Source organism: Lagenorhynchus albirostris, chromosome 8 (genome assembly GCF_949774975.1).
Source record: "Lagenorhynchus albirostris chromosome 8, mLagAlb1.1, whole genome shotgun sequence".
Taxonomy (NCBI): domain Eukaryota; kingdom Metazoa; phylum Chordata; class Mammalia; order Artiodactyla; family Delphinidae; genus Lagenorhynchus; species Lagenorhynchus albirostris.
Window position 1 is genome coordinate 1707917 of NC_083102.1, and position 19164 is coordinate 1727080.

The 19164-nt window shown below is 44.0% G+C and overlaps 1 protein-coding gene and 1 long non-coding RNA gene across 2 annotated transcripts in view; one reads left to right on the top strand and one right to left on the bottom strand.

The window, feature by feature from the left end:
• The first annotated feature begins 840 nt into the window (after positions 1-840).
• On the top strand, positions 841-8438 carry LOC132524429 (uncharacterized). The gene is made up of 3 exons (XR_009541860.1): positions 841-2406; positions 4845-5056; positions 5404-8438. It is a non-coding gene; the product is annotated as an uncharacterized LOC132524429 (long non-coding RNA).
• Positions 1894-19164, bottom strand: part of RNF32 (ring finger protein 32) — a 38222-nt gene continuing 20951 nt past the window's right edge. Inside the window, exons 8-9 of the mRNA XM_060156272.1 lie at positions 2187-2354; positions 1894-1908 (exon numbers count right to left, since the gene is read on the bottom strand). Coding sequence (XP_060012255.1) covers positions 1900-1908; positions 2187-2354 — 177 coding nt within the window. The 3' untranslated portion in view covers positions 1894-1899. The remainder of the gene's footprint in view (positions 1909-2186; positions 2355-19164) is intronic.

Here is a 19164-nt window from a genome sequence, read left to right on the forward strand (position 1 = left end):
CGTTAGTCTCCAAATTTTGTAAAAGTCACATCAGATCAGAACAGCTCCACTGTGATAGTTTCCCTGATAACCAGCCAGCCTGACGTCCATGCCCCCTGTAACTCCACCATTGAAAAGTGAGCACACGCCAGTGTATGTGGATTTACTCATTTAAGTGACGTACATGTGTATGGCTATATATAAGTGAAACAGATGAGTGTTTTAAAAGGATGGGGTAAAAAATAAATAGGAACATACATTTAGTATTTCCTCCCACACGACACTGGGGCTGTTCTGCACCCTTGGCAGGCCTGCTCCTGGCCTTGGCAACCTGTCTGTCCTTTTCCTCCCAGGCCGGGCTTCCTGTCTCCTTGCCTGCAGTTAGCTGTGGCTGCAGTCTTGGGTGCCAGGTGCCCCGGCGTGGCCACAAACGTCTCTGCCTCAGCACATGGGAGAGTCACTGGGGAGCCCGGGCAGAGCCACAAGCCACGGGCCACGAGCCAGGGTCCACTTAGAGAAGCCCCTCAGCCCTCACCCGCTGCCGAAGGGCTGCGGTTCAAAAGAACAGGCCGCTTTGTCCGTCCCTGAGGCTTGGGCCTCATCTGTTCCAGCAGCTGGGGCACCTCACCATCACAGCTGCGCTTCATTCTTGTAAGTGACCAGGCTCCCAGGAAGATTTCGTGGATTTCTTCACGTATGAACTAAAACAGTGTATGTGGCTCTAAGTCATTACTATGTGATTTACTGTTTTCTCATGTTGAAACCACTGGATGTTTTATTTTCATATCTTGGGTTTATATATTCAAAGTGCTGAAGTACAACAGTAAAGCAAGAGTTAGGAGCGGCAGAGGACCTTTAGGTTACTAGCTTGTGGTCGACACTAGCTGTAGGTAAGTACCCAGCCGCGCAGGGGCCAGGCCTGGGAAGACAGAGTATTGTAACCCTACCGGCAGCCCCCCTGCGGGCCAATCAGAACCGCTGTGGAAATGGGCCAGTGAGCCAGGCTACTGTGTCAGAAGGGAGTCCCTTTACCGTTACGAGCAATTCCAGCTGGCCCACTAGACGCAGAGCAAATCAGCAAATTACAGAACCTCTGAGACAGAAGGTTTTAGTCCGTGCCTCACTTACTTCAACTGATTAAGCTCATGAATCTGAAGTTTTCTTTTTATAAAGACTAAAATTGGATGGGTTGTCAGCTTTTAAAATATCGTTAGCTTTCCTAAGTACAACCACCAAAATTAAGGTAAACCTTTCCCCCCGAATTATATAATTTTATTCCTGTGAATTCAACATTCAAGGATTTTCTTTGGATAGCAAGAGCGGCAGAGAGGACACACGTGGAAGGGAGAACTGTCCCCCAAGGAGAACTCCTCCAGAGCAAGGAGACACGTGTGGTGAAACACGTGTGAGCAGGACAGGAGGACCGTGTGCCGTGACGAGGGCGCCGGGTGAGCCTGGCTGCCCACGGAGAGCGGGCTGAGGCAGACGAGCGCTCGGGGCTGTCCGCAGCAGGGCCTGCAACACAGAAGGACGCGGGAGTTGGTCACGCAGGTTGTTAGTTTCATCATGATAGGAAGTTCCGGAAATTTGAGTGCGAGCTGTATACTGACAGACGTGGATCTTCTAAAAATGAAGACACTTCATTCTGTGTTAAAATGGCATTCATTATATACGTACTCTGCTAGTCTTATGAAAAAATGGAAAGGGTAGAAACCCACCTGGGATAACCCATTTTGAAACACAAATAGTTTATAAAATGCTGAACATTAATAATATAGATTTTCTTTTAATTAGGCAAGGAAGAGTAGTCTTTTTCAAAATTCTTGGTACTCTGTAGCTGCTAAACTTCTTTATACATTTTCCTCTTTCTGTGATTTTCTAAGCAAGTGTTTCCTCTGTGGGATTTGGAGTGTCGTTCTTTCACGGCTCCTACAGATGCAAGAGGAGGGCAGGCTGGGACCTGCGGGGAAGCTCCGGGGGGCGGGGGAGGAGCATGTGGGGAGGCCTTTTCCCTCGGCGCTTTCACAAAATGCCATCATCAAAGCGGAATTTCACACTCAAGGGCCTTGGCGCTCACCCCAGAGTGGGTGGTGAAGGTCCTGGGGCCCCACGTGCTGTGGGCACAGGCCGGGCCCCCCCCTCCTGGTGGGTCCCCCCCCAAGCAGCACTGCAGAGCCGCTGGCAGTCCTGTCCTGGGCACAGCCTACCTGTGTCTGGATCTTCCCCCAGTCCTCTTCCGTGAGCTCGTGGCCACATGTGTACTCCAGCTGCTGCAGCACGCTGCGGTTGAGGGCCAGGCAGCGGTCGATCTCTGAGAAGAGCTCGTCTATGTCCGTGTGGTAAGAGCACAGCAGGCGGTGGCTGATTTCTGTGAACTGGGGACACGGCGGGGGCACACTTACTCACAGGCAGTGAGAAGTTCTGGAGGTAGGTTGAAGGGAAGCCCCTTCTTGAGTCCCGACCACCCTTCCTGCTAATTTCCCTAAGGCCCTGCCTCTGAATAGTATTTCTTGGGGAAATAGACACACGGCGATTTCCTTAATCACTCCAAGTCCAGAGAATTGGTGCAGAGATTTTACCAGAACGGGGCACCTGGTTGTAAGCCTTGCTTGTTAGCAGGGAATACATTGATGAGAAGTTGAGAGGAGAAAGGATTAGAATTTTGCACAAGTAGTCACATGGTCATCCTGGTCTGGTACCAGTTACTCTAGTCTTCACAGGGATGGTCACTGCACAGTGCCGCTTTCCTGGGGACACCACCAGGCCATCGCTAATGAGAGCTGCTTCGCTTCCCCTTGCTCCACAGCATCTTCCCCTGTGGTTGCAGATTGTGAATGATCATTTTAGTGTGAACGTTTTAAAATATGTTTTTTAAAAAACATTTAGAAAGTAATCTTTCCAAGAGAAAGATTATCTCTTTCTTTCAAACCGGTTACTCAATTCTGCTTTTCTCACCAAGCTCTAAAATCATAATTTTGAACCCCACCCCTTGCCTAAGGACCTTAAAAAATAAGCTGAGTTAATCAGTTTATGGACAATTGTATGTCCCCTTGCTACAGAACACACCTTTAGGATTTACCTTAAAATCCTGTTTTCACTGCTAGCGTAAATATGGAGACGGCGTGTTACATTTTATCTCAAACTTTTGTTCTGCTTTAGAAGTATTAGCCTTAAATACAGTCTCTAATGTTCCGCCAAGCTCAGTCCTTTTATAAAAGTCTATATTTTGATACAAAAAGATTTAGAAAAGCACAGTGATCTCAGGACAAATGAGTGAGTTGTTGGCTGTGGCATGCTGTTGCCTCCTGATGGCAACAAACCAGAATTGCCAGGATGAATGCACGCATTTGCAGTGCAAGTTCCCTCACCTGTGATTCGTAAAATGCAACATGCCTAGACCACGTGGGAGGTACGTGGACTCATGTGTGACTTCCCCCAGATGGACCAAAGTGTGTGCATTTTTGGTCCGTTAAGTGGTAACAGTTGCTCACTGCAAAGTAGTGAAACTGTGATAGCCTCCAGCCTCCCTACTCTGGACTCAGTCTGGCCTTTGGAAATATTTACTGTGTGAGTCTCTCTGATCTCTGTGAATTGTAATCTCCCAAATTAGGAATCTTTTAAGTCTTCTGTGTATACCCTTCCATCAAGATGCCATCCACTCCTTTTTAAAAAAGACAAGGTCGTATAATTATTGGTTTATTAGAAATTTAACGTCTTAAACTTTTTAGGGTTTTTGTTAGTGTTTTGGTTACAGTTGCGCAGGTTTTAGATGGCTTGCCCATTTTCCCATAAGTCCTGCATGATTTTTCAGGAACATACACATTAGCAGGGATGCCTAGATAGGTGAGTGAGATTGTGATTCCAAAGGGCTTCAAGATTCCAGAAGTTGGTCTCCTTAGATGGGCTGGGAAGGAAAAAGAGTTTCATGGATTTCAGTTACATTGTAAAGACCTGGATTATCACTGTGGGTTCAAATCCAGATTCTCAGTTACTAGCTGAGTGACCTTGGGCAAGTTACGTTCGCTGTTGAGGGAATCTTATGAGAAAAGACTGGGCAAGTTCATTTGTACCCCCTCCCTTTTCTTTTTAATTCCACATACAAGCTCTATCATATGATATTTGTCTTTCTCTTCCTGACTTACTTCACTCAGTATGAATTTATCTACAAAACGGAAATAGAGTCACAGATTTAGAAAACAAACTTATGGTTACCAGGGGGTGAGGGGAGAGGGATAAATTGGAAGACTGGGATTGACATATACACACTACTATATATAAAATAGGTAACTAATAAGGACCTACTGTATAGCACAGGGAACTCTACTCAGTACTCTGTAATGACCCATATGGGAGAAGAACCTAAAAAAGAGTGGATGTATGTATATGTATAACTGATTCACTTTGCTTTACACCTGAAACTAACACAACATTGTAAATCAACTATACTCCAATAAAAAGTTAAAGAAAAGAAAAAGGCCTGTGAACAGCTGGGGCACAGGAGTAAATGGTTTTTATTAAAGAGATTTGGGGATAGGGATGTATTTGGTCTTATTTTTTTTCTCTCCCTGGTCTTCTCAAAGTGCTGTATGATATACTTGGAAAAAACCCTTTTAGTATAATTGTTTTTAGAACTTTCTAAAATGTAAGACTTCACCAGCTAGTCTAGATCAACACCGTCCGCAAGAAATGTCACGTGAGCCATGTCTAATCTTAAAATTTATAGGAGCCACATTAAGAAAAGTTTCTAAATAGGTGGAATTAAATTTAATATTTTACGTAACCCAACGTATCCAAAATATTTATCACTTCAAAATGTATCAGTTGAATAAGCTACTGAGATCTTTATATTCTTTCCTCCCTGAAAGGCTTTGAAATCCGAGCGTGTTGTGCACGCGCATCCCATCTCCATCTGGACTGGACGGCCACAGGTGGCTTGTGGCTCCCTGCACTGGACAGCGTGGCCTCGTGGCTCAGAAAGACATACACTAGAAAGGAGTGACCGTCATGTCTGGGCACAGAGAGGTAGCCAAGCCAGGGCCACTCCGATAGCTCCTTTGTTAAACGTTTCAAGACTGATGTAAGTGGTAGGGGTGATCTGTTGTTTAAAGGGTGTGGCAGTGGTGGCTGTCACCTGATGGCTGTCTTGCTCGTCCTTCCCCAGCACAGAGCAGTCTGCAGAAGTTGGTGTCCCATCCAGAAACGACATTCCCCATTCCCCCTGTGCTAGGTGGGGCCACGTGACACAGCATTTCCAATGGGAATGGGGTCTCTGGGCTGGACACACAGGTCTCTGAGGCCCAGGGGATGGTAGGGCAAAAGGATGGTGGGGGGACAGTATCTGTGTCTCACAGGGTGGCACGCTGTGACTCAGGTCACTGAAGCTTCTATTTTCAGTCGCTGAAATTAGGGGTTTATTTGTTTCAGCAATTAGCAGTGTCCTGGTTGAGAGATTGTGGCTCTTTCACGGAACTGGGCAGGATGAAAGGAACTCAGCCCATCGAACCTCGCAGTCATTTAGGAGCGTGATGCGTGGAACGTGTTCTCCATGGACGTGGGGGACTTTCCCATTTCAAGTATCCTACTCTACTGGACATCCCGTGTGCGCGGTTTGTCTGTTCATTTGTTTTTATGTGGATAACCTGGCGGGATGCCATGTCTGTGTAAGTCACCTCCATTAGAAGTTGCCTTCACGGACCTGGTGTTCCCTTCCAACTCCCATCTGTCCTGCAAGAAGACTCGAGCCTGCGCGGGCAGCGGGCAGCGGCTGTGGTGAGTGAGCCTGCCCAGCCTTGGTCCCTGGGTGTTAACCAGGATGCGTGCTGGGTTTCAGGGAAAGGCCGTGCTGTAACACGGCAGGCGGCCCACGGGCTTTGAATCCAGGCACCTGTGTTTTGGGGTTTTGCATGCAGTTGATTTTCAGCCATACTTGGAGGTCTGGAGGAAGAAGCTTTTCCATCTATGAATCCAGTTCTGTTTCTTGCTGATTCTAATTACACTTGCCTGGCAGCTGGACCCTGACTTATGGGCTCCAGCTGGCAGTGTTTCATTTTCTCTGTTCCTCAGCCTTTCAAATACCTGATAATCTCCAGATAAATTATTGAAAGTAGGAGAGTTCCCGATACTTTATAAAAGGAAGAATTACTTGGAAATGCATACAGCTGCCTTCCAATTAATGTTTTATAACTCACGTTTTCTGTAAATTGGGTTTTCTTGAAGTGTGAGATATTTCCCATTTAGACCTGTAAGGTAAGGTCTTTTCTTCCTCCAAAATGATACCTCAGAATAAAAAGGATCACGTTCTGTTCCAGAGTGTCTCAGATTGTGAGGTATGTTCTCAAATTAGTTCTGAACAGAAGTGCTACTTGGAGCAGACAGGTTGGTGTGAAAGGATCGCAATGCTTCTTCTCAGGTGAGGTCCCTGGACCCGCAGCATCTGCATCACCTGGTAACTTGTTAGCAATGCCAACTCCCGGGCCAGCCCAGCCCTCCTGGGTCAGAACCTGCAGGTAGGAAGCAGCCGTCTGTGGTTGAACAACCCCCACGGGGTTCTGATGCTCACTCATGCTTGAGAACTGCCATCATAGAAGTTTCCCGATTAATTTTTGAGTCAAAGTTATTTAACACAGCTTTAGTCATCATTCCTGGAGACGTAACCACCCAACTCCCAAGTGTGAGGTGTCCCCGTGAGCTTTCAAAGGTCACGTAAGAGAGCAACGGAGTAAATGTGGAGGCCACGAGTATTTATATATCCCTCTCTGTATATATATGTTAATGTCACGTGTGTGGCGAGGTATCTCTGTGGTGCTCTTCCTACACGTTAAGTGAGTTCTCACGGCTTGAGTTGGAGCTGGTGTGCACGCCGCTGGGTCCCACGTGGCCCCAGTGGGGACAGTCCCTGATGTCGCCTCCCTGCGCTGCAGGCCGCCTCCATTCCTTCTCACTGTCAGCTCAGGCGCTGGGAGTGCTGCGCTCAACGCTGGCCCACCGTGCAGAATTCTCCCTGGGTCCCCGGGTTCCCGCCTCTGTTTGTCTGTGGGTCGCTCTGTATGCCAGTTACGGGGGACACAGCAGAAACACTTGCTGAAGAAACGGGCTCGTCAGTTTCGCAGATGCAGCTAGTGCCTCTGTGGAGGGCGGGTCTTAATGCGCCCGGCCGGCCACGCTGGCCTCCGACCTTAGTCTGCTCCCTGCCCCTTCGTCTCTTCGGGGTTTCTCCATGACACGGCTGGTTGAAACTGATACCGTTGTCAAAGAGTGTTTCCTGCCTCTTTCCCTCCAGGAAGGTGGGGCGCACCCAGAGGAGGCCGTGAGTCTGGTGGGGAAGCAGGCAGGGGCTCCGGGGCGATGCTCGGGTCTGCAGAGGCCGCTTGAAAACAGCCGCTCCCCACCTGGAACCACGTTCTGAACGGGCGAGGTGCAGGGTCAGTGCCGGACGCAGGTGTGCTCGTTTGTATTTTCCTGTCCGCCACACCTGGCATCACTTTCACACTCGTTAACGACCATGCTTTCTTCCTCGGCTTAAATGGAAAGCATGGCGTAAATGAGAAAAATAACAATCCCCTTTATATGCAGTGGTGGTTAAAGACTTAAAATGCAGGTTATTCAACCTAAGCTAAGTAATTTTGCCTTTACCCTGCCGTTTAGCTGTGGCAGGGTGAGGGATAGAAAGCATAGATGGGTCCCAGAGGAGCCTGGGCCGGGCCGGGCTGGGGCACATCTTGTTCCTTTAACGACAGGGCGCCCAACCCAGCAGGAAGGCGGGGTGGGGCCGGGAGAGGGTGCGGAAGAGAGGGTCTGACAGCGAGGTGCAGGGGCAGAGGAGGAGCGGGCAGGCGTAGGCCAGGCGCCCCCAGCTGCTCCCTCACCCTCACCGCCTGCAGGGGACACTGCCGTCCCCACCTCGCCCTCCATCGCTGATGCCAGCTTCTCCCCAGCCTCGCCCCCGCCTCTCCTCAGGAAAGGCACTACTTTGCCGTAGGGATCTTCCGGTCTGGCCAGACTCACTCAGCCCACGAATGACCGTCATGCTCCTCCGTCTCTGCGACCTCTGCACGGCCCGTGCGTCCCCCGCGCCTGGGCTGGACGTGCGCTCTCTCCGGACGCCCAGAGAGCACTTTTGGCCCCTTCGCTTGACACTTGTCACCGGCTGGATGCTCATACCTTTTTCCTGTGTGTATTTCTTATCTCCTCGTTCCTTAGATTCATCTTGGCGAGGCCCTTAGCGTTCAATAAAAAATGTCGACTTTAAGTTTGCAATAGATTAGAAATGGAGACACATACATGCCCTAATGTGCATATTCTAAAGGACTGCAGTACAAGTTCCTTTGTGGGGATTAAAAAAAAGGACAGTGTCTGCGTGGAATGATGCTGAAGGAACCTGCCGTGTCAAGATTCAGTGAGGCATCAACGTTTGGCTTCTAATTATAACATTGACGTTAGCTTGTTAATAAACATACCGAAAATCCTTCAGTTTATATTTATGGCAAATTTCTAAAAGTGAACTGATGTGACTGTCTTTATTCTTGTGCTTCAAGTATTGGAAAGTTAGCAAGGGTAATATTTTAAAAACTTAAATCATTATATATTTACGGACTACCTATCGTGGCCAGGTCAGAGCGGTGTCCTAAGTGTAGCTATTATGAAATATTTCTTAAATGTCGAATTCCTGTGTTATTAGCATCCTTCTTCTCCTGTTTACTGCCTCACTGTCACACGGGTCAGAGGCCTTCCTTGATTGAAAAGGCAAGCACCACACATGCAAAGACGATCGAGGTCTAGTTTTCAAACTAGGGGTTAATATTAATTCTATGGACAAAATACATACATTTTTCAATTAAAAAAATGAATATCTTCTTATATTTTTCTTTTTAAGTTTCACATTTCAGATATTTGATAAATTAAGTAATTACAAATTCAGGTTATTGATATATAAAGCAATTACTGGTCATTTACAAGTACATCCTGGCTAAACAGTAAAAAAAATATCCTAACAAAAGTGCCCAGGTGAACTCTGTCTGCCCAGGAGGCCCCTCTCAGCATCCATCTTGATGTCAGCAATTGCTTACTAATGTGTTGACTTACGGCCGCCCTCAAAAGCCAAGTGAAAAGCCTGGAATTTACAGCATATCAATGAATCAGTTGATAAGCTTTTACTGGTTTAATATCCTCCTCGTCTTGCTGCTTGGAGCCACTTCAAGTTAGCAACAGAATGTTTGCCATCTCTATGTGATAAAGGAAGCCAAAGGACTAAACAAACTTTAAGACCATTATGCTGTTTGGCGAGATGTAAATGAAAAAAAGTAAGAGAAATCTCCTGCGGGAGGGTGTGGGAGCGGCAGCCCCTAAAGTCAACCACAGCATCTGACAAATCCCTAACCTCACTTTTTAAACAATGGTCAGGACTTTTAGCTTGGGTTGAGATAGTATAATGCATTTGAAAAGTTTTAATTGCAGCAATAAAAGGCCATACCTCAATTATATGACATATGCTAGCAGAATTTCTAGATAAGGATCAAAGGCATTCAAGGACCAACCACTGCATTCTGGGCAACACTTGGGCTTTCTGTACACACTGGTGACAGGTATGAGCACAGCAGCTCTAGTGACCTCTCCAGGCGGCTTTGATCTGAGTTCACCAGACGACGCAAGAGCGCACCAGGCCTCCTGGATCATCCCTACGGCCCCAGCGCCCTCCATGACAAAGGCGCTGCTGACTCAAGGTTACTTTCTGACGCTTACTTGTGGGTACAAAACGCAACATTTGACCCGCACAGTTCTTACCACGGGACTGCCATCTATTTAAAAGAACCTACAGTGTGACACAACTTCACTTTGCTCTGTTTCAGTCTTGTTAGGAACGTGCCAGTGATATTTCAGAGCAAGGCAGATCTGCGGAGAGAAATCCTCAGCATATGGAAGCATGACTATTTGTAGAAAGATGACCTCTGTATTCTCCTAATTAGTTAAGACCCAGTAGATGCAGGAAGACTAAGGTAAGAAAAGACTTCATTAATCCCCTCTGCAACAGAAGAGTGAAAATGCAAGGCCACAGTTCTTTTGCAAGTAAGATAGATTAATTTATAAAAATAGAATGGCCTGAGCTAATCTAATCTAGAGTATTAAAAACATATCCATCTTGGTGAGATCTTGAAACTTTAAAGGAAACAAGCACTTCCTCATTCATTGTGCCTAAAAATATCACATTATTATCCCTCTTTGCCTTTCTTTTCTGTTGATTAGACTTCTTTTCCCTGAAGGTAATTAAACCAGTGGTTCCCAAGTATGACAAAGAAGTTTTCACCCATCTGCCAGAAAAGAAAATAAGTGAATTCAGTGGAGTGAAATTTCTTAAAGCTAAATGGTTCAGTGTAAAGGCATATCCTTTACACTGTGTGTGTGTGTGGTCAAGTATTTCCAACTTTCCTGGTGTTGAAAAATAGTCCTCCTTTTATGAGATGATTCTGATGGTGTATGATGCTTGGTTTTAACTCTAACCTGGCAAAATAGAAAGGTGTTGAAAGTTGGCAGTGACCTTGTTGGAGCCCCGAGTCTCTCTTTGACCATCGGTAGACTCCAAAGGTCTGGAGACCGCTGGAGTACAGAATTGCAGCAGGCTGCTGGGGGAGAAGGCAGAAGCTGCTGCAGTGTCTTGGTCTCACTGACCAATGAGGTGGTAGACCCGACATTTATCTATCTGCCGTGGGCAGCGGGATGTATCGCATGAAATTTGCAATTTCAGTTGTGTAGACTAAACATAAGATGAATTTGCATTACTGTAACTGTCACCAGTGGTGAGTACGGAGATACAGCTTGGAAATGTGGCTGGTGGTTGCACGACACCCCAGGTTCAAGAACTGTTGTTCCACAGGTAATGAAGAATTTTACCGTATCTGATCCTGTGGTCACTGCACATTTTGCTTTGTAAACGCTCCAATTTCTAAAATTCAAACACTGGATCCCTCATAGTACACTGATCTAAAGTTCTGTGCACATTTAGATTGTGAGGAGGGTGACGGGGTGAAGACACGGGTGTCAAACTGCAGAGCTGAAAGGCAGGCCTGTGCAGGAAACCTGCCACTCCTGGAATGTCCCTGTCACAGAGCTAGTCTCCCGCCCCAAGGAGCCTTGATGAACTCACTGTTCACTTTGGCTTTGGAATTTATCTTTCACTGCATCTATTACTAGGAAACCTACAGACCCCAATTCTTCTGAGGCTGGGCTTCAGGGTACATGTTTAGCTCTGAAAAACTGTAAAGATGAATATAATGAGAATCCAGGACCAAGAGTTATATTTTTATTTTAAATATCTTCACCTGTGATTTCTAGACTTTAAAGCCTCATTATACTGACAAGCTTAAGTTAAAGTATTTTTACAGGTATTTAAAGGAAAATGATCAAACTTATTTTTTTACTGAAACACACGTTTGTTCCTCGATGAACTGAATAAATTCAGTTTCTATCATTAGAAAAATGCTATTTAGTTCTTTTGTAAAATGGGGTACACTATTAAACTAAGATAAAAGTCTTTCCTAAAGGCACCTCTGGATGATGATTTCTTTCTTTACTGACTCAGGGTGCATGGTTGTTTCATGTCTAACATTCTTTGTCATCAGGCTGTTCTAGTATTGCACTGTGAAATACTTATTCTACTCACAGGATTACAGCTTTTAAAAACCACAAGAAAATAGCCGAAACCCCTAAAGAATATATGTGTCTTAATGTATGTATAAGCCAATGCTCCACTGTTACTAAAAATCCAAGTGAAGGTGGTCACTTTGCCTTGTCGACCGTCAGTGTGTCCAGTGCTTTTCTGCACAGCGGCCTGGAGAGGTGGGGGCCGCTGACCCCTCGCTCCACCTGCAGCGTCAGCGTCGAAGCTTCTACCTCACACTGGGGTCACCAGGCCGTTCCCCCTGCCAGAGTGCGGGCAGAGCTCAGTGCCCAGTATGACATCTATGTTGTATTCTACTAATTTTATTTATTCACTTAAAAAGTATTTACATAATTAATCCATGTGGAACTTTTTTGAGGATAAGGTATGAAGTAATGTCTATTTTTCTCCTTCACATGAATGCATAAATTAATTGATTTTCTCAATCTTTTTCTTCACTGATCTCATGTGTGTCCTTTACTGTAGACTTAGAATCCCTGTGCACTGAGGTGGGTGACTTTCTGCTGGTTCATCACCTGTTCATCTAACATTTCACAAGAATCTTAGTTACCAAAATTTTATATATATTTTGATATTTAACAAGGATGTTCTACCTCATTACAACCTTATTGGGATATAACTGATGTACAACATGGTGTAAGTTTAAGGTGTACAGTGTGATGATTTGATGCATTTATATGTTGGGAAACGATGACCACCGGAAGGTTAGTTAACACCCCCATCATCTCACACAGTTACCATTTCTTTTTTGTGGTGAGAACGTTTCAGATCTCTTGGCAACTTTCAAGGCTATAATACCATACTGTTAACTGTAGTCACCATGCTGTGCATTAGGACATCTCCTAACTGGAAGCTTGCTCTCTGACCGGCATCTCCCCATTCCCCCCACCCCTCTCCCCAAGCCCCTGGCCACCACCATCTGCTCTGTTTCTTTGAGTTCGACTTTTTTAGATTCTACACATAAGCGGAATCATACCATATTTGTCTTTCTCTGCCTGATTTATTTCATTTAGCATAACATCCTCAAGGTTCATTCATGTTGTTGCAAATGGTAGGATTTCTTTCTTTCTCCTGGCTGAATTCCATTGTAGATGTACCACATCTTCTTATCCATTTATCTGTTGACGGACACTTAGGTTGTTTCTGTGTCTTGGCTGCTGTGCCTAATGCTGCCATGAACAGGGAAGTGCAGAGATCTCTGTGAGATCTCGGTTTCATCTCCTTTGGAAGGACAGATGCCCAGGAGTGGGATTGCTGGGTCATATGGTAGTCCTACTTTTAATTTTTTGAGGAACCTCCATACTGTTCTCCATAGAGGCTGCACCAATTTACATTCCCACCAACAGTGCAGGAGGGCTCCCTTTTCTCCACATCACCAACACTTGGTATTTGTTGTCTTTTTGATGACAGTCATTCTAAGAGGTGTGAGGTGATATCTCATTGTGGTGTTGATTTGCATTTCCCTGATGATTAGTGATACTGAAGACCTTTTTCATGTACCTGTTGGCCATTTGTTATGTCTTCAGAAAAATGCCTATTCACCTCCTCTGCCCAGTTTTTTAATCAGACATTTGGGTTTTTTGGCTATTGAGTTGTATGTGTTCTTTATATATTTTGGATAAAAACCCCTTATGAGATATATGATTTGCAAATATTTTCTCCCAATTTGTAAGTTGTCTTTTTTCATTTTGTAGACTGTTTCCAGTGATGTGCAGAAGCTATTAAGTTTGATGTAGTCCCTTTATTTATTTTTGCTTTTGTTGCTTGTGTTTTTGGTGTTATATCCAAAAAATCATTGCCGAGACCATTGTCAAGATTTTCCCCTGTGCTTTCTTTCTTTTTTAAAATATTTATTTAATTTAATTAATTTATTTTTCTTTTTTTGGCTGCATCGGGTCTTAGTTGTAGCACGGAGGCTCTTAGTTGTGGTGCGCAAGTTTCTCTCTAGTTGTGGCACGAGGGCTCCAGAGCACGTGGGCTCTGTAGTTTGCGGCACACGGGCTCTCTCGTTGAGGCGTGTGAGCTCAGTAGTTGTGGCACGCGGGCTTATTTGCCCCGTGGTGTGGGATCTTAGTTCCCTGACCAGGAATCGAACCCACGGCCCCTGCACTGGAAGGCGAAGTCTTAACCACTGGACTGGCAGGGAATTCCCTGCCCCTGTGCTTTCTTCTAGGAGTTTTGTGGTTTCAGGCTTTAGGTTTAAGTCTTTAATGCATTTTGAGTTAATTTTTGTTATATCCTCTTGATGAATTAATCACTTTATAATTATATAATGACCTTTTCTGTCTGTTACAGCTTTAAAGTCCATTTTGTCTAACAGAAGCATAGCTACCCCTGCTCTCTTTTGGGTTCCACGTGAGTAGAATATCTTTTTCTGTCCCTGCACTTTGAGCCTATTTGTGCCCTTAATGGTGGAGTGAGTCTCTTGTCGGCAGCATATGAGTTTTATTTTTTATCTATCCAGTCATTCTATGCCTTTTGATTGGAGAAATTAATTCATTTGCATTAAGGGTAATTACTGATAGGTGAGGACTTACTAATGCCACCTTATTGTCTTCTGGCTGTTTTGTAGTTCCCTTGTTCCTTTCTTCCTCACTTGCTGCATTCCATTGTGAATTGATGACTTTCCAGAGTGGTACACACTCATCCTTTCTCTTGATCTTAGTGTATCTACTGTAGGGTTTTGCTTTGTGGTTACCATGAGGCTTATATAAAACATCGTATAGGTATAAGTGTATTTCACACTGATAACTTTGATTGCATACAAAAACTTTACCCTCTTACTCCCCCCTTTTGTGTTTTTGATGTCACAATTTACATCTTTTTTATAGTGTATATTCATTAACAAATTATTGTAGCTATAGTTATTTTTAATACTTTTGTCCTTTAACCTTTATAAGAGAGTTAAGTGGTTAATACACCATAATACTACAATATTAGAATATTCTGAATTTGACTATGTACTTTCTTTTACAAGTGTGATATATATATTCATATGTTTTCATGTTACTAATTAGCCTCCTTTCTTTTAAGCTTGAAAAACTCCTTTCAGCGTTTCTCATGAGGCAGGTCTAGTGATGAACTCCCTCAGCTTTTGTTTGTCTGTGAAAGTCTTTAATCTCTCCTTCATTTCTGAAGGACATCTTTGCCAGATAGAGTATTCTTGGTTGGCAGTGTTTTCCTTTTAGCACTTGGGCATCTTCTGAGGTTTCTGCTGAGAAATCCAGTTAGCCTATGGGCATTTTCTTGTTAAGTTAGTTACAAGCTTATTGTCTCTTGCTGCTTTTAAGATTCTCTCTTTGTCTTTGATTTTTGAGTTTTATTGTAATGTGTCTTGGAGAAGATCTCTTTAAGTTGAGTTTGTTTGGTGACCTATGAGCTTCATACACTTGGATATCTAAATCTCTCCCCCATCTGGGAAGTTCTCAGCCATTATTTCTTTATATCCTTTCTGCCTCCTTCTTCCTCTCTTCTCCTGGGACTCTAATAATTTACAAATTGTTTCTTCTGCTGTATCCCAAAGATCACATATGCTTTCTTCACTCTTTTTCTTTCTTTTTTCTTTGTTCTCCTCCTACTGAATAATTTCAAAGGTTTTGTCTTCTAATTCACAGGCTTATTCTTCTGGTTGATCCGTTCTAATGTTGATGCTTTCTACTGAATTTTCCATTTCATTCATTGTATACTTCAGCTCCAGAATTTGCTTGGTTCTTTTTAATTTTTTCTGTCCCTCTGTTAAACTTCTCATTTTGTTCCTGTATTGTTTTCCTGATTTCGTTGAGTGGTTTTTCTGTATTTTCTTGTAGCTCATCGAGCTTCCTCAAAACATTTATTTTGAATTCTTTATCACGTAAATCACAGATCTCCATGTCTTTGAGGTCAGTTATTGGAAGATTAGTGTGATCCTTTGGTGTTGTCATATTTCCTTGATTTTCATGTTCCTTGAAGTCTTGTGTTGCTGTCTTTGCATCTGAGGAAGCAGTCACCTCCCCCAGTCGTTACTGACTGGCTTCAGGAGAGAAATCCCTTCCACCAGCCCTGCTGGGATACTGAGGCTTCTCAGACGGTCTATGGATATGCCTGCTCCACGCTCCTTGCTCCCTCTGTGGCAGAATTCCAAGCATGTGTGCCTTCTCTCAATCCTGCAACACATCAGGCTAGGTGCTGACAGCCTCCTTTGCTTTCCCAAGGTGAGGCTGGAGCTCGAGTCGGTGGTGCCTCCCTGCCTGCAGACCCGGGCTGGCTTTCTGCACATGCTCACTAGCTATCTGCCAAAGCTGGCTCTCACTATCAGGGGTGCACCCAGGGAGCCAGCCACGTGGTGTGGGCGAGGCATGTGGAGTGCTGGGGCCAGGAGAGGGAGCTACAGGAGAGGCATCCCCAGTGGCTCCTGAGGGGGCTTCTTGATGGAGTCCTCAACACTGTTGGTAGGATCCATATCCCTTTAATGTCCTCTGAGAGTCCTATTTACTGCTTCCCCAGTCTTTTCCATCCCCAGTCATGTGGCTCATAATTCAGTACTCTGGATGGGGTGAGGGAAAGATGAGCCTCTTTGGCAGTGTCCCACATGGCTGGGGAAGCCAGGCACTTACTCACATGCCCTCATTTTCCCCTGTGGGGGAAATCACTTGGCCCTGAGCTGTGCTTCCTTGGGGGGAGGGTGACGTGGGTAAAGTCAGGCTATTCTTTCCCTCTCCAATGTGTCCAAACTTGTATTTCTTTTTGTTGTTCCAACAGTGTGCTGGAACTTTGCCTTTGGAAACGTGGGCTTCCACAAAGGCTTTCTTGTTGGTAGGTGATTGTCTAAGGCAGTGCTCTCCAGGGGCACCCAGGCTGCAGGTGAGAGGGGCTGCGGCAGCCTGGAGCAGGTTCAAGGGCCACTTCAGGGTCCACAGCCTGGACCAAGGTGTGTGTGCCTGTGACTCGACGCTTGGGTGGGTGAGACTCCTCCCGGGTCCCTTGGCTTATGGAGCTGGATCCCACAGCTCCCACTAAGGCAGTTTTGTCCGTGGATGAATGCCAAGCTATGTTGCTGGTTAGGGGGAATACAAGTGAGGGACAACTTATTTGGCCATATTGCCAATGTCATCCTCAGAAAAACTTTTCCTTATCAGTATTTATATATTTCTTGTAAGTTTATTTTTAGGTATTAACTATTATGAAAGGGATCCTTTTCCATTGCATTTTATATCTGATTATTGTTGCTATACAGGATGCAATTATTATTGCATATTTATCTTGAATTTGAACATCTAATGGTTTAGTTCTAATAATTTTTCAAATGATTTTATAGATTTAAAATCCATGTGTATAGACAGTAAATATGGATTATATAATGCACACACATTGTATTTTTGTTTTCTTGTATTATTGCATTGGCAAGGAATGGCCAAAGTGTGATTGTGGGTAACCTATTTAGCATCTTTAGGGTTTCACTATCTAAAATAATGTGTTTTTAGTTTCTGATATATAGTCTTTATTGAGACAAGGAAATTTCATTTAGTTCTAGTTCGCTGTCATTATTAGGAATGGCTGTTAAATTTAATATATTTTCAGTAAAGATTGAGATGCTTTAGTATCATTTTTCTGTCATTTTCTTAAAATTTATTTTATTTTTGGCTGCATTAGGTCTTCATTGCTGCGTGCGGGCTTTCTCTAGTTGCAGCGAGCAGGGGCTGCTCTTCGTTGCGGCGCATGGACTTCTCATTGTGGTGGCTTCTCTTGTTGTGGAGCATGAGCTCTAGGTGTGTGAGCTTCAGTAGTTGTGGCTCACAGGCTCTAGAGTGTAGGCTCAGTAGTTGTGGCTCACGGGCTTAGGTGCTCCAAGGCATGGGGGATCTTCCTGGACCAGGGCTCGTACCCACCAGAGTCCCCTGCATTGGCAGGTGGACTCATAACCACTGCGCCACCAGGGAAGCCCCTTTCTCAGTCATTTTTATATTTTATATTTCTTTCTATGTTTGCTATTTTTATAGGAGGTAATTTCAATTATATTTTCAGATTTAACAGCACAAAGTTGTATACAATAGTCTTTTATAATTTAGAGATAATTTCCACATATGTGATTATGCCTCCCATTCTGTGTATCTGCATTCTGCTTTATCTAATTTGTTTTAACCCTGGTGAGACTTTACCTCGTAGTTGTACCTGTTTTTTTTTTTTTTTTGGAAGAGCTTTTTTTTCTTTTTTAACAGCTTTATTGGAGTGTAATTGCTTTACAATGTTGTGTTAGTTTCTGCTGTATAACAAAGTGAATCAGCTATACGTATACATATATCCCCATATCCCCTCTCTCTTGCCTCTCCCTCCCACCCTCCCTATCCCACCCCTCTAGGTGGTCACAAAGCACCGAGCTGATCTCCCTGTGCTATGTGGCTGCTTCCCACTAGCTATCTATTTTACATTTGGTAGTGTATATATGTCAATGCCACTCTCTCACTTCGTCCCAGCTTACCCTTCCGCCTCCCCGTGTCCTCAAGTCCATTCTCTACATCTGCGTCTTTATTCCTGTCCTGCTCCTAGGTTCATCAGAACCACTTTTTCTTTTTTTTAGATTCCATATATATGTGTTAGCACACGGCATTTGTTTTTCTCTTTCTGGCTTACTTCACTCTGTATGACAGATTCTAGGTCCATCCACCTCACTGTTAATGTTTTTTAAACTCTGATGAGCTGTTTATCTTATAGTTTCTCTTTTCCAAAGTACCAGCTATTGGCTTCATTTACCAGTTTTACTTTTATCCTAATAAATTACTTATTTTATTTTTATACTTTCTACTTCCTACATTTAAAGATTTGAATGGTTGGTTCATTATTCTTTCATCTTTCTTGTTCAATAATAAATGTATTTGACACTACTGTCCTCTAAGTAAAGCTTTAGCTATGTACCACAGAATAGCAGTGTCATGAACACCAGAATAGTGTATGTTAGATTCCCAAATACACTTTAAAATTCATTTATTTTATTGTGATTTTCTATTTTATTTCTTTTGTTTGTGCATTCCTCATTTATTCTTGAGCATGTCTTTGTGTAGAACATTTTTGTTTCATTTGGTTCAAATCTCCCATAAGCAGCTACTAGCAGATTTTTTTTCAATGTAATTCAAGAATCTGTTAATACAGAAATTTATCTCAATTGTTGTTTGTTGTAACTGTTATCCTATCATCTTACGTTTTCTACACATTATCCTTTCTTGTTGCCTTTTCCTGACTTGTACGGAATCTTTTTTTTTTTTATTTTTTGGCCATGCTGCGTGGCATTCGGGATTTTATTTCCCTGACCAGGGATCGAACCCGTGCCCCCTGCAGTGGAAACGTGGAGCCCTAACCACTGGACCACAAGGGAAGTCCCTGTAGGAAATCTTTTTATATCACCACATATATATCCACTTTGGTCTTCATAATTGCTATGAAGAAATCATTGTATGCATGCTTCCTTGGTGGCAGGGTCTTGGGTTGTTTATCGTTCTTCCTCTTTTATAATCATTGCTATAGTTAACATACTCATGAATGTA